At 56.7% G+C, this 14,257-nt stretch overlaps 5 protein-coding genes across 5 annotated transcripts; 3 read left to right on the top strand and 2 right to left on the bottom strand.

The window, feature by feature from the left end:
* Positions 1-179: 179 nt before the first annotated feature.
* Positions 180-3,070, top strand: BKA78DRAFT_354567 (uncharacterized protein; the record flags this gene model as incomplete). Its single annotated transcript, XM_066891751.1, has 3 exons — positions 180-2,453; positions 2,504-2,814; positions 2,878-3,070. The coding sequence occupies 3 exons, from the start codon at positions 180-182 to the stop codon at positions 3,068-3,070; spliced, it is 2,778 nt and encodes a 925-aa protein (XP_066742929.1).
* Positions 3,071-3,559: 489 nt separating this feature from the next.
* Positions 3,560-4,027, bottom strand: BKA78DRAFT_354566 (replication factor A protein 3; the record flags this gene model as incomplete). The annotated part of the gene is made up of 3 exons (XM_066891750.1): positions 3,560-3,630; positions 3,716-3,818; positions 3,881-4,027. 3 exons carry the CDS (start codon positions 4,025-4,027, stop codon positions 3,560-3,562), a joined length of 321 nt encoding a protein of 106 aa, XP_066742928.1.
* A 181-nt stretch (positions 4,028-4,208) lies between these two features.
* On the top strand, positions 4,209-7,090 carry BKA78DRAFT_319483 (P-loop containing nucleoside triphosphate hydrolase protein). The gene is made up of 4 exons (XM_066888860.1): positions 4,209-4,600; positions 4,659-5,411; positions 5,464-5,600; positions 5,648-7,090. Exons 1-4 carry the CDS (start codon positions 4,544-4,546, stop codon positions 6,600-6,602), a joined length of 1,902 nt encoding a protein of 633 aa, XP_066742927.1. The 5' UTR covers positions 4,209-4,543; the 3' UTR covers positions 6,603-7,090.
* Positions 7,091-7,121: 31 nt separating this feature from the next.
* Positions 7,122-9,843, bottom strand: BKA78DRAFT_253664 (glycoside hydrolase family 92 protein; the record flags this gene model as incomplete). Its single annotated transcript, XM_066884838.1, has 5 exons — positions 7,122-7,973; positions 8,024-8,402; positions 8,457-9,463; positions 9,517-9,659; positions 9,714-9,843. The coding sequence occupies 5 exons, from the start codon at positions 9,841-9,843 to the stop codon at positions 7,122-7,124; spliced, it is 2,511 nt and encodes an 836-aa protein (XP_066742926.1).
* A 743-nt stretch (positions 9,844-10,586) lies between these two features.
* On the top strand, positions 10,587-13,880 carry BKA78DRAFT_354563 (glycoside hydrolase family 3 protein; the record flags this gene model as incomplete). The annotated part of the gene is made up of 6 exons (XM_066891749.1): positions 10,587-10,770; positions 11,028-11,093; positions 11,146-11,197; positions 11,241-11,637; positions 11,697-11,940; positions 12,001-13,880. The coding sequence occupies 6 exons, from the start codon at positions 10,587-10,589 to the stop codon at positions 13,878-13,880; spliced, it is 2,823 nt and encodes a 940-aa protein (XP_066742925.1).
* Positions 13,881-14,257: the final 377 nt, after the last annotated feature.

The following is a 14,257-nucleotide window of genomic DNA, read 5'->3' as shown; positions in this document are numbered from 1 at the left end:
AAGTTCAAAACGACGGATGCCAAGCCGTGCAGAGAGTGGAGCCAGGGATTTGCTGCACGGGCCATCCATGGCCTTATGGCACCCAGCCGCCCTTCCTGGTCTCCAATGACGCAGTCCCGCTCACCTTGTACCTACTCGCACTGCGCACGTCAAGTGCTACCTCTGCATTATTTTCTCGCATGCCTACAGACGACCTCGTCCGCCGCCCAGTCTCTCTCCTCAAGCGCCTTCACGATCGTCTTCCCATGGGGCCCCGCAAGAAGGTCAAATCAAGCACCACGGGGTCCGCACCCGACGATACCTCCGCACCAGGCACGCCGCCTGCCCCCGAGGCCTCCACGCCTGCACAACGACTGACAAGTGTTGAAACCAACGGAAGCTCAAAGTCGGCAACCCTGAATGATGGAGACTCTCGCGACAGCCCGGCTTCCGCCTTGGCCCCACGGAAGAGCTGGTACAGCACCGGGACGTGGAGGGCAAAGGCAGCGCCCATTGCCCAAGTGGCAAAGGAGAGCATATCGTCGGCCGCTGGGGGAGTGACCTCTGATTCCAGTGAGGCAGGGAAGCAGGACAGCAGTCCAAGCACCCCCGCCAGATTACTGTCCAGCAACAGGAGGAACTCGAGCAAGTCCACTGCATTAGCTGCGTCTACCACCAAAGTCCATGCGATATCCGATCGGCCGAATGAATCCAGCACCAGCCTAGCTTCTGAACCAAAAGACGATGTAAAGGATACTGATGCGGAACCACCTCTACCTCCTGATCCTGTCAACGAGCAAGATAAAATGACGCAGGCCGCGTCCGAGACTCCAGATCAGAAGCAAGAACAGTCGGGTTATCGCGCGACTTCCTATCTCCCATCTGTGAGAGGCTGGTATGGATGGTGGTCGCGACCCGATGGCTATTCCGATGCGAAAGATGCACCGACAGCAGAAGCGGCAAACGGAGCAGAAATGGAGGCAGCCAAGGCAACGGCTCTACCAGGAGTGACACCGGTGGAAGAGAATCCCGAGCCGCCGAAGCAGCCTGGAATGGAGGAAGTGAACAAAACCGCGCCGGCAAAGCCCGATGACGCGCCAGAAAAGGACGTCAGCAAAGGCCACCAAAGGGGAACTCCAAGCAAGAGTTGGTTCTGGCTGTGGAGCAGTCAACAGAATGTGGGAGAATCCCCCGCGGTCCCAGAGCAAGGCCCAGAGCCCCCCAAAGATCCGTCAGAAAATAACGAAGCCCCTCCCACTACCGAACAAGCCGCGCAGGAACCGGAGCCCCCGCAAGAAGAACACGACGTTCCCCAGGAATCAGCCCAAGAGCCTCCAGAACCAGACAAACCTATTCACCAGGAGTTGCCCAAAAAGTCGGCAGGCTGGGCCTTCTGGTCTCGATCTCAAACAAAGGACTTTGACCAGTCAGATACAGCTTCAACGCACAAGCAAATAGGGGAGCTTGCGGTTGCCGATACCCCGTCGCAATCACACCCAGAAGCAGCCCAATTCAACGAGCATAGAGAAGAGCCTCCCAAAGAACCAAAACAAACTGCTTTAAAATCCATCCGAGGCTCGCTCCGAGGCCGCGGTCGCGGTAAATCCAAACAAATAGACTCTAGACCAGAGACGCCCGTCAAGTCAATTCAGACAGAAAGTGCAGCTTCGACTCCCAAGCTTGAAGTCGATACGAAGAGTGATCAAAAGGCGGTCGAGGCTTCCACATCCACCAAGAAACAAGCGCAAAAGATTGCCGTGCAAGCAAATCCGAACCTTCTCCTACCCGAGTTCAAGTCGACGTATCGCATGGCAGCAGCACCCAGCTACTGGGACAAGATACGGAAATACTTTTTGGGTGGCCACGAACCTGAATCTCCACATCTCCACATTGCAAAGGAGCCTCCAAAGATCCGCAAGGCTCTCGCGATTGGCGTTCACGGCTACTTCCCAGCCGCAATCTTGCAAAAAGTCCTGGGCCCGCCAACAGGGACATCAATCCGCTTTGCCAACGCCGCAGCTGAGGCAGTCGAGCGATGGACGCTGAGCCAGGGCTACCGGTGCGAGACGGAGAAAATTGCGCTGGAAGGAGAAGGCTTTGTCGGCGACAGAGTCGACACGCTGTGGAAGCTGCTCCTGAACTGGATCGACCACATTCGCAACGCAGATTTCATCCTCGTCGCGTGCCACTCTCAGGGCGTCCCCGTCGCAATCATGCTGGTGGCGAAGCTGATCCAGTTTGGTTGCGTCAATGCTGCGCGCATTGGTGTTTGCGCCATGGCGGGCGTCAACCTGGGGCCTTTTCCGGAGTATAGGAGCCGCTTCTTTGGCGGGTCGGCGGGGGAGCTATTTGAGTTCTCGCGGCCGAACAGCACCGTGTCGCAAAAGTACCAAGGCGCGCTAAGGGTGGTATTGAACTATGGAGTGAGGATAGTCTACGTTGGGAGTATCGACGACCAGCTGGTATCCCTCGAGGTAAGCCTTCTTAAAACCCCCGTTCCCATCCAAACTAACGCGCCCCACAGTCGTCGACCTTCTCCAACATATCGCACCCGTACATCTACCGGGCCGTCTTCGTCGACGGCCGCATCCACGCCCCCGACTTCATCACGCACCTGGTGGGCTTCGTGCTCAAGCTGCGCAACCTGGGCCTGCCGGACCACGGGCTGATCCGCGAGCTGTCGCCCGCGCTGGCGGGCAGCCTGTACTCGGGCGAGGGCCACAGCCGCATCTACGACGACGCCAACGTCTACGCCCTGGCGGTGCAGCACGCGCTGCACACGACGAGCCTGCCGGCGAGCACGAATCCGGGGCTCGTGGTCAAGGACTATGACGGGTGAGTTGGGCCCGGTTCCAAATTGCATTAACATGATATGCTGACTTTTTTGGGTCGTGGCAGCGTCGGCACCGTGGGCAGCAACCCCTACTTCCTCCCGTGGGCCATGCGCGGGCTGCTGGAAGAAGACTTTGTGCGCAAGGAGCTGAGCAGCGAGGTCGAGGAGCTGCTCGCCCTGTTTGAGAGCTGGAAGCCCCTCACCAAGCCCCTCAAGGACATTCGTTTTCGGCTCGAGGCCGTGCGGAGCAAACTCTAGATCCCAATGTCGTGTTGCATTTATGGCTCGTCAAAAGCTCTTTCCTTTATGACTTGACTTTTTCGAGGAGGCATCGTTCATTAAGCGTGGGAATGGGTGTTTTTGGATTGCTAGCGTGGCGTTTGGTGCTTGATTGCTTCTGGTGGGTTGAGTGAAGGCTGGGTCGGTCGGGTTGTTTTGGGAGTTTATCAACGGTGGGCTCACGATGAAATTTTGGGCATTTTGTCGTTATTTTCTTTTTTCAACTCGAACAAGAGAGTCGAAGAAACACGCGCAACTCAACACGTCGTCTGGCATTACAGCATTGTCATCATCGCCTCTGATCTTTCCGTTCGCTTTTTTGCCCCTCCCTCATAGACGTGGGCATCCTCACTTTTGCGCAAATCGACGTTCAGTAAAAACTGCAATATCCATTTTCCATTTTCCGTTGTGGTATCTTGGGTTCTTTTTGCTTCTCGTGACGCGTTGCGGGTCGAATCGATTGCCCTCCTAGTCGTCGGCGTAGAATATCTGCCTGTGCCGATGCGTGGCTTCGACGACGGCATCCGCGGCCGTAAAGTCTGCGCCTCGTCAGTCGACATGCTGGTGTGATTGGGAGAGGTGTTGCAGCGGAAGGTAGAGAAGGGAGCGGCCGGCATGACGCACCAATGTTGGAGCCAAAGTCGGTCGATGTCAGGACCTTGACGCTCAGGTCGGCGTTGACCTTGCCAATGACCTCGACGGCATTGTTGGGCGTGAGGTGGGCGTCCTGTTTGCAGCAGCGCGCGTCAGTGCTTTGGCCCCAGGATAGGTAATGCGTCGTCGACGTACGCGGTTCAGGTGCAGGTTGACGGGCCCACTCGCGTCAATGGTTGCCTCCTCGCCGCGCAGCTGCGTCACCTTGCCCAGGATTCGGACCGTCTGGTGCTTGAAGTTTTCGAGATATTTGGCGTTGATGCGGGGGGTTGCTTCGGACATGGTGGCGGGTGGTTGTTGTTGGTGGTGAGGCGGTGGTGGTGGTGGCAGAGGGACAAGTGCTTTACGCGTGGTGAAATGCGGAAGACGCGACGTGAGATTCGCCGTGAGCTTACGACGGCGGGGTGTATGACTCGCGGCTCGCCGTATATGGGCACAAGCCACGGCGACTGTCTTGAGAAGCGGACCGGCGTCATGACGCCAGGCTGGTAGTTTTTGGCCCCAAGTCTGGTTCAGGCGTTGACTCAATTGTTGCGAGAGTGACTGTTCTCCTGCACTGGCGTTGGATGCGTCACAACTTGGCCGTCGTCGTGTTTAAAAGGTGACCGCCTCTCCGCGAGGTGCACAACCTCTCTTCCCTCGAGCATCCCCCACTCGACACCTCCTTGTCCTCCAACATTCAATGACATCGTACACCGGTCTACCTTCCATGGACTTTGCTTGGTCCGTCTTCATTGCTACCAGAATAATACGACCGCTCAAACCGTTACTCGCCACCGACCGAATATAAACACCACCATGGGCCCAACCCGGGCGGAGAAGCTGGCGCCGCAGGACAGGCGCAAAGGCGAATCTGTATGCTCTGCAGTCATCATGATGGCGAGTTGTATCAATTGACGTCTCTCCTCCGCAGGCGCTGAGCGACTTTGCCGAGTACGTCCAAAAACAACAAGTCAAGCGCGGCAAGCAAGACGGCTCCGCCGCGGCCTCGAAGCCCTCGCATGAGGAGGAGCACGAGGAGCTCGAGATCCTCGATCAGCTGGGCCTCGCCGACGAGTCGAGCTCCGTCAAGCTCAAGCACGTCCTGCTCGACCGCGACCCCGCGACGGCCGACGAGAGCGTCGCGCAGCTGTCGGGCTACCTCGACGGCCGCCTGCTCGAGGGCCACGGCGAAGCCCTCTTCGATCTCGGCCTCGAGGACAATGGCGACTCGATGGGCTTCTCGCGCGAGGACTGGGACTTTGCGCTCGAGCGCGTCACAAAGGCCGCGGCCGACGTCAACGCCGACTCGCGGCTGCTCATGACGCGCAACGTGGGCGGCGAGAACGAGGTTGGCCCGCTCAATGCCAAAGACAGCAGTGTCAGCGGCAAGCTCGTTATACGGCGGCGTCCGGAGAGCGTGGACGACGTGATTGAGACGAGAATTGCCGTAGTTGGCAACGTCGACGCCGGAAAGTCGACCATGCTTGGCGTCCTGGTCAAAGGCGGCCTTGATGACGGCAGAGGAAAGATGCGGGTCAACCTCTTCCGCCATAAACACGAGATTGAGAGTGGTCGTACCAGCTCTGTTGGTATGGAGATTATGGGGTTCGACAGCAAAGGCGAGGTCGTGTCCTCGACTGTCCCCGGCCGGAAACTGTCGTGGGAGGAGATTGGTCGAAGATCTGTATGTGAGGTGGATGGTTGCTGTAGGGGATTGGCTGACTTTATATCCGCAGGCCAAAGTCATCAGCTTCACCGATTTGGCGGGCCACGAAAAGTACCTCAGAACCACGGTGTTTGGCATGCTGAGCAGCGAGCCGAATTACTGTCTCCTCATGGTTGCTGCCAACAACGGTCTCGTTGGCATGTCCAAGTATGAAGCTCTATCGAATACCGTCTACCCTGCTGACGAAAGTGCAGAGAGCACCTAGGCATAGCCGTGGCCCTCAACGTGCCAATCATGGTCATTATTACGAAAATCGACATTTGCCCGCCCAATATTCTGCAGGAGACGATAACGCAACTGACCAAAATCCTCAAATCCCCAGGAGCCCGCAAGATTCCCATCTTCATCAAGGATCGCGAGACGTGCATAAACACGGCCACGCAGTTTGTCAGCCGGCGAATCTGTCCCATCTTCCAAGTCTCCAATGTGACGGGTGAGAGTGTTGACCTGGTCCGCACATTTCTCAACATCTTGCCGCATCACGGCAATTATGACATCGACGCGCCCTTTGAGTTTCACGTCAACGACACCTTCAGCGTCCCATTCGTTGGTACCGTTGTCTCCGGGGTTGTCAAGAGCGGCGTCTTGCACTCTGGTGATACAGTCCTCATTGGGCCCGACTCGCTAGGACAATTCACCACGACCAAAGTGCGTTCTATCGAGCGCAAACGGATCCCCGTCCCAGGCTGTTCAGCCGGACAATCGGCCTCGCTAGCCCTGCGCAACGTCCGGCGCAAAGACGTGCGCAAAGGCATGGTGGTCCTGCCGCGGGTTGACCCGGCCGCGCCGCCGCCAAAGGTTTACCGCGAGTTCACGGCCGAGGTGCTCATCCTGTCGCACGCGACGACCATCAAGACAAAGTACCAGGCCATGCTGCACGTGGGCCCCGTCAGCCAGACGTGCGCCATCATCGACATTGACCGCTCGTACATCCGCACCGGCGACCGCGCGACGGTGGCGTTCCGCTTCGTCCAGCGCCCCGAGTACCTCACCGTCGGCGAGCGCATCCTCTTCCGCGAGGGCCGCACCAAAGGCTTGGGCATCGTCAAGGGCTTGGGCTACGATGCTGCGAACCCGCTGAATCCGGAGGACAAGCCGACGGCGGCGGCGGCCGTCGCCGTGGCGGAAAAGAATGGCGCCGCCAAGTAGCTGCCTGCTCGATGAGATCCTCCACGAGAGGTGGGTGATGCCAGACGCGCTGTGATGGTCTCCTTTCCGTGCAACTTTTGGCGTTGTCTGTTTTTGTCTGGCTCTGCCTCTCGATCTGCAGTTACTCGTCCCCATTGAACTGTTTCGGTGCGTCGATGGGCAAGGAGTGCTGGTTTGCTTTTCTTTCACTCTGCTCTTTTCCTCTCTCTCTCTCTCGATTCTCTTCCCGCTCACTGTAAGTACTGGACGTCAATGTGAACAAACGCGGCGGTCTTCTCTTCGGCTGTCTGTCTCACCGTTCGTGCTGTACTCAAAGAATTGGATGTTCGGATGGCTACAAGGAGGGCATTCAAAAACCCATGCATACCCTACCTTGGAAATGACCTTTTTTATCCTTTGCTTCGGCACGCACCCGGACACGTATAGGTTGAACGCTTTGATTCTACAGGTGCAGCACGATCCATCCATTACATTACCACTACTGCTACCACGACAAACCACCTGCGGCGCACTGCGCACTCACGAAGCAAACGCGCCCATGCCCTGCATCCCGCCGCGAACCTTGAGCTCGTCGGCACTCCTCTTGAGAGAGCCGCCGCTACCACCGCTGCCAAAACTCGTGCTCGCGCTGGGCGGCAAGTCCTCCGGGCGCGTGCCCCAATCGCTCTCGGCGTCGCCCAGCTCCAGCTCGAGCAGGCCACCCTCGAGGAAGAAGCGATGGCCGATCCAGTTGCGCGAGTACTCTTGGCCGTCCAGACGGGCGCGCTGGATGTAGCGCGCGCGATACGACGGGTCGAAGCCGATGTTGCGGACGGTGGCGACGCTGCCGGTGACGGGCGAGGTGATGTTGACTTCGGGGAAAAAGGGGGCGATGATCAGATAGACGTCCTGGCCGGCGACGGGGAAGAAGCCGAGCAGCGTAAAGCTCGAGAAGGAGCCCATGGCGCCGCTGTCGTCGTTGCCGGGGATGCCCACGATCGAGTCGTTGAACTGCGCCGGGATGTAGAAGTGCGCCAGGTCGGCCGACACGCCCGGCCGCCCCGAGTAGTGGCCCAGGAAGACTGTCAGGAACGCCTGCTCGTCGCCGATGTACAGCAGGTTGTACGTGTAGTGCAGGTACTGCAGGCGGCGCGTGAATTCTTGCGGCCCGCCCAGCGTCGTGATCAGCGTCGCCATGTCTTGCGGCACGTAGAAGGTGTAGAGCCACGCGGAGCCTTCGTACGTCTCGTGCCCCTTGGCGTTGAGATAGCACGATGTGAAGTTGAGAAGCGACGAGCAAAAGATGGGGTCTTGGAAACCAAACGTCCCGTTCAGATAGCGCGGTTGCAGGAAGCCCACGAAGCCCGTGTTGGTTTCGTTGATGAAGGACGTCTGCCCCTTGTTAGCTTGGATGGTGCAAGCATCTTGCTCAGAAGACGCACCTGGTCCGCCTTGTACATGTTCTTCCAGTACGTCGAGCGCTCGAGGTACTTTTCAAAGTCGGCAATGTTCCCGAGCGCGCGGGCAATGAGAGCAATGGTAAAGTCGTTGTAGGCGTATTCCACTGTTCGAGAGATGGATCTGGTGAATGGGCCCACCCCATACGGATCGTAGTCGTCGGTGGGAATGTACTTCTTGTCCTTCCAGCTCTTCAAGCCGCCACGGCCCTCGACGCCCCAGTTCAGGGGCTCAACCTCGGCGTCCTTGACGACGGCTTCGTAGCCCAATTTCCAGTCTATTCCGTCTGAGATGTTTTTGAGAAACGAGTCTGCGAGGACAACATCTGCATTGCTGCCACCCTGCGTAAAACCCTTGCAAAGACTGCAATCCCGTCAGTGTATGTGTTGGAGAACAGAAGATAATGGATTGGCTTACCTCATGCGGCAGTCTGGAAGCCATCCCTCGTGGACGTAAATATCTATCAAGCTGCGTACCATCAGTGTCTGAGACAGCGGGTCCATGATGGTCAGCAGCGGATGGATGCTGCGATACGAGTCCCACATGCAATAGTACGAATCGTAGTACGGCTCGTCGCTCTCCCACAGCGGATTTTCTCCTGTATAGTCCTGAGGAGAGAGAAAGGTCCTGTACAATCCACTCCAAAACGTGGTTTGGAGCGAATTGCTCACCCCCGTCGCATCAATGGAGACGGGACTCAGTTTCTTCCTCCAAGCATCTTCTGCCGAGGACTGCACGCCCTCAAAGTCGTACGATGGAATCTCCTTTTCGGCATTCTGGCAGGCCTTTTCGGTGCTGATGAAGCTCATCCCAACGCGGACGAAGATCTGGTTATTGCTGTCGGGCTTGTTGAACTGGACAAAGGCGCCGACTGGGAGCACCGTGTCGCCATCGTTGTCGCCGTTGGTGCCGTCTGCCACCACGCGCTGCGACTTTGGTTCGGTCCCGGCTCGATTGTTCTTGAACAGTCCCGTATCTCGCACCTCGGCGCCCAAAAATTCGGCACAAAAGTACGCCTTGTAGTTCCCTATGCCGAAGCTGGGGTTGAATGTGCCGTTGCCGGTGATTCTTCCAGTGGCCGCATCCACCGTGATGTTGCCGTCGCTCCTGGATCTCGGCAGGTCGATGACGTCAATCAGCAGCACGGGACTCAGGGGTATGGTGGAATTTCCAATGGAGCCAAATCCGTTTTGAGGGACAGGGTCGTTTGGAAAGGTAAAGCGATAAAGCGCCGTATGGTTGGTGACAGTCACTTCTCCCTGGATCGAAGTGTTCAAGGTGACTGCAAAGTAGCCCGGAGACGCCTTTGCAGAGCCGTAGATTCTTTCAACGCGACGATCCAGATACGCCCACTCGCATCTGTTCAAATCGTCATCTGGGCAGCCAGATTGAGGGAAGATGGGGAACAATCCCAGCGAAGGGCTCTGGGATGGGTCAACAAAAAGACTTGTGCAGTTAGAACAGGGAGTCTCCATACCCCACCCGTTCCAGAATCATGCATGTGACTGAATCCAATTATGGTACTGTTGTCGCTGGAAAAGCCCCCCTGATTTTCGCCATATACATCGGCCGACGCTTTCACCATGCCAAAGGGGAGTGTGGCACCGGGATGGACATGGCCTTGTCAAGTCAGCGTTGGTTCATTTGCAAGGGTTGTGACTGCACTGTACTCACCTCCATTGTCTGTGCCAATGAACGGATTGATAAAATCGAGCACATCAAACCCGCCCTGCCCTTGGACTAATGTCGCAGAACCAACGAGGTAAAGGACCGTGACCACAACTGACAAAATCCTCGTAGCCATCGCGTCTTTTCCTGGTACGGGAGGAAATCGAGACCAGATGAAGAAAACAATAACCAAAATCGAGGAACTTGTTTTTAAAAGTGTTTACCCCTCCCAGGAATCTATGAATGCGTGAATGTAAAAAAGCTTCTTTGCATACCCGGCTCAGCACACGGGTGCCTCCCGAGTGCCAAGTAGATGTTGCGGCCCAGGGTGGTTGGCTGCAGCCAGACGGACGGCAGACTGGGAGATGCATGATTGGCATCGTGAGCGGGGCGGTTGCAGCGAGCGCAAAGCCGGTTTCCTGCAGACGTCATTCTGGCCATCGCGTCCCCGGCGACGCTGCTGCTCGACAAGATGCATGGAGCGGGGAAGACGTGATGAGCAACAAGAGATGGATGTGGTTGCCAAAGAGAGGATCCCGCCAAACGCCTCTTCGGATTCGGAGCATTTCACGGCTTGGGCAGGTACCCCGCTTCGCTTCGGACTATCGACGAACACTCAAACTTCTGCTGTCACTCTACCTTACCACCCTCTGATCAAACAGTGTGACTTTTGGCGGTTCCCGTCGTAGCATGCCCGCCTGTTGGTTGTTTGTCGGCTGTTCCTGATGAATGGAGAATCGTCACGACCCCCACCATCAACCACCATGGCCCGCCTCCTCACCAAAGCTCTCCAGAGGAGATCGACAGGGTCGGAAATGGTCTTAAAGATGGACGTAGAGCCTCTTGGAGCTTCCTCGGGGGGCTAACCTATTGATCATCATGATGCTTTTACTGCTGGTCGTCTTTATAAGTCCCGTCTGGCTCCTGTGCGGAACTTCGGCAGCTTCAACATCCAATGGCGCATCTTTCGGCATTCCTGGGTCCTATAATGAAAACACAGCAGTCTCCAACAAGGCCCTCTTCGTGGAGTCTCTGCTTTCTAACATGACGGTTGAGGATTTAGGTAAGCAATGCGAGTCATCCTCTTGCGCAGCCGTTCTTCTCCACGCCAATGGTCCCCTGTTTTCCAGAACAACAGGCCGAGGCTTGGTAAGAACAATCCAGGCACACAGTCAGCATGATGGGTCCCTCTGCGGCTTGCGCTAGACGGTTGGCTGCCGTCGTGGCCGAGCTTTTCTGTTCCTGACTGCGAGGATCCCGGCCCAAGGGGCTCACAACCAGGCCTTGAGATGACGTTGGTCCTAATGCTTGCTTGATTAGTGCTACAATTGCATTTGATGTTTGGCGACAACATTGTGGGAAAAGACTCGGATAATGCTCGCTATGGTAATTGTTGGTCCAAAAATGTCCGAGAAGATCAGCTCACATTTTCCAACAGACGAAGCAATGAGCTTCTCCCCTAGCTCCCCGGTTGGCAACATACATGACTGGTTGGTTGGTCCTCCAGAATACGTCTCAAGCTGACCGCATCAGGTATCCGATGAACAAATCGCGCTACAATGGCCTCCAGAGACTCAACTCCGAAAAGGCCAGGCTGGATATTCCCTTTATGCACTTTGCAGAGTGCCTCCATGGAGTCGCGTCGTACAACCAGTCCATGTTCCCCCAGCCCATTGCCATGGCGGCGAGTTTCGACGGGGACCTCGTCTACCGGGTTGGCCGCGCAATCGGCACCGAGGCCCGCTCCATCGGCGTCCACGCCTGTCTTGCCCCGGTGCTAGACCTGGGAAAGGATCCGCGCTTTGGCAGGGTGCAGGAAGCCTGGGGAGAAGACAAGGTGCTGACCTCGCACATGGGCGTAGCTTTTGCCTCTGGACTGTCCAAGAACGGCTTGTGGGCGGACCCGGATGCTGTGGTGCCTGTAGTGAAGGTCAATCTCGCGCAGCTTTGACTGTTTGACTTGTGACGAAAAGGCTGACTGTGACGCAGCACTTTGCTGCTTATGGAGCACCCCAGGGAGGCATCAATGCCGCGCCGTGGATGGGACATGGGAATCGGGAGGTCCTTGCAGAGCTCCTGACGCCGTTCAAAGCAGTCATCGAGCTCGGCGGAGCAAGGGGAGTAATGATGTCGTATAACGAGGTTGACGATGTGCCCGCGCACGTGAGCCCCATGCTGTATGAAGCTCTTTCAGAATGGGGCTTTGACGGATTTGTGATATCTGACGACGCCGGTTAGTCCTCGATCATCGAGTCTGTTGTGAGTGCAAACTGACTCGCCGAAATCTGGACAGCTCTGAAGATGCTCCACGAGAGACACATGGTCTCACGGAACAGAAACGAGTCACTGCAGCAGTGGTTGAATGCTGGCGGCATGATCCAATACTACGACTATGTGCTGCAAGATTTCGGCAACATCATTGTCGACTCGGTCAAAAACAACACTATCCGAACTGAGACGCTCATGTCAGACGTCCGCAGAATCCTAGGAGTGAAATACGACTTGGGGCTCTTCTCCAGTCCATACATACCGGACGATGTTGACCCTTATTCCCTGGTAACGGAGCACATACCGCTCACGCTGGAAGCGGCGCAAAAGAGCATCGTGCTGTTGGAAAACCGCAACCAGACCTTGCCATTGCAGCTCCGAGACAAGCAAAAGTTGGCAATTATTGGGCCATTCGGCGACACGACCAACTATGGAGACTACTCTGGAACCTTTGGCGCATACCCAATCGCCAACGCCGTGACGCTACGGCAAGGAATCTTGGAAAACGTAGCGAGGAAAGAGTTGGATGTCGAAGTCGTATCTAGCTGGGGAGCAAACAGCTGGGTCTACAACGCGCAGTATCCGATCCCGGGCTATCTCCTCTCATCAAATGGCACTGTTGGCGGGCTACACGCGACGTATTACGCCGATACAGAGTTCCAGGAGCCGGTCGTCTCCAAGATGGAAGTCCCAGTCCTCGATTGGGGGCTTTATCCGCCGCCGGGCCTGGCGTCCAACAACTTCAGCGTCATCTGGGAGGGCCAGCTCCAAGTCCCGGTGGACGGCGACATCGACGGCTGGCTGGGAGTTGCCGTCAGTCCAAACACCACGGCGAGGCTGTTTGTTGATGACTCCTTGTTCTCCACATCGCCGTACTCGGCCGACGGCAACATCTTGTCCAACATCCCGACGGGCCTGGATAACATGGCGCCGCCGCCCAACTCGTCGTCTTTATTGTTCAGACGCGGCGCAGTGCACACGATCCGCATCGAGTACCAGGCATACAACACGTACGAGAAGATTGAAAATACAAATTCGGTCAACGCAGAAGTGATTCTTTTTTGGAACCTCGTCGACCGCTCAGCGCCCGTAGACAAGGCAGTCGCCACAGCCTCGTCCGCCGACATCATCATCCTCGCCGTCGGCGCAGCGTGGAACTCGGACGGCGAGGGCGGCGACCGCGGCACTCTGGGCCTCTCGCCCAACCAGACGGCGCTGGCCGACGCCGTATTCGCGCTGGGCAAGCCCGTCGTGCTGGTCCTGCAGGGCGGACGGCCGTTCGCGATTCCCCAATACTACCACCGATCCGCCGCGGTATTGGATGCCTTTTTTCCCGGTCAGATGGGTGGCCAGGCCATTGCAGACGTGCTTTTTGGAGACGTGAATCCGGGTGGTCGCGTGCCGCTGAGCGTGCCGGCCGAGACGGGCCAGTTGCCTGTTTATTACAATTACAAAAAGACGGCGCACGCCGTGACGTACGTCGACATTGACTGGCGGCCCACGTACCCGTTTGGCTACGGCCTCTCGTATACGACGTTCGAGGTGAGCGGCTTCAAAGCTAGCTCGTCGTCCTTCACCAACGGCGACACCATCACCTTCTCCCTATCAATCACGAATAACGGCAGTGTCTCTGGAAGCCACGTCGCGCAGGTATACCTGCTGCAGCGCGTCTCACAAGTCACGCAGCCCGTCCGGCAGCTCGTCGCCTTCCAGCGTGTCTATGTGGCCGCCGGAGAAAGCCAGTCCGTCCGGATGGACCTCGAAGTCGACCGCTTCCTGCCCGTCCTGAACCGCAAATATGTTGTGGAACTCGAAAAGGGCGAATATGTGTTTGCGCTGCTCGAGAACGGATGCGATGGCGCGGAGCAAAAGAGCGCTGGTAATGTGACGCTTGTTGCGGTTTGAGTGTAGGACCACAACCCGCCGACAGCTCATGGAATTTAGCCTCGTTCAAACGGAATCCGTTTTTCGTAAAAAGCCCTTTCTCTATACCTCGCGTCAATTCTACCGTACATTGTCCGTCGAGATGTAATAAAATGTCAAGTGTCTTTGAAGGCGTTGGAAGATTCCAAATGTTTGTGCTCTGATGACTGTCTCACATTACTTGCTCGTCACATTGTTTGCCATGAATTCTGGCCAATTCAAGTAGAGAGTCCTTTGTTTTGACCTCATACTTATGGCCGCGCTCGTCGCGTCCACTCGGTCAACCCAAGACTTGATCCTCGCCTTGTCGGATTGTTTTTGAACAATGCCCGTATATACGAACACCACCACCATCCATC

This window comes from Phyllosticta capitalensis (genome assembly GCF_038381095.1).
Source record: "Phyllosticta capitalensis strain CBS 128856 chromosome Unknown BKA78scaffold_7, whole genome shotgun sequence".
Lineage (NCBI taxonomy): Eukaryota > Fungi > Ascomycota > Dothideomycetes > Botryosphaeriales > Phyllostictaceae > Phyllosticta > Phyllosticta capitalensis.
Note: the sequence above shows the minus strand (reverse complement) of the source record. Positions and strands in the feature narration are given on the sequence as shown.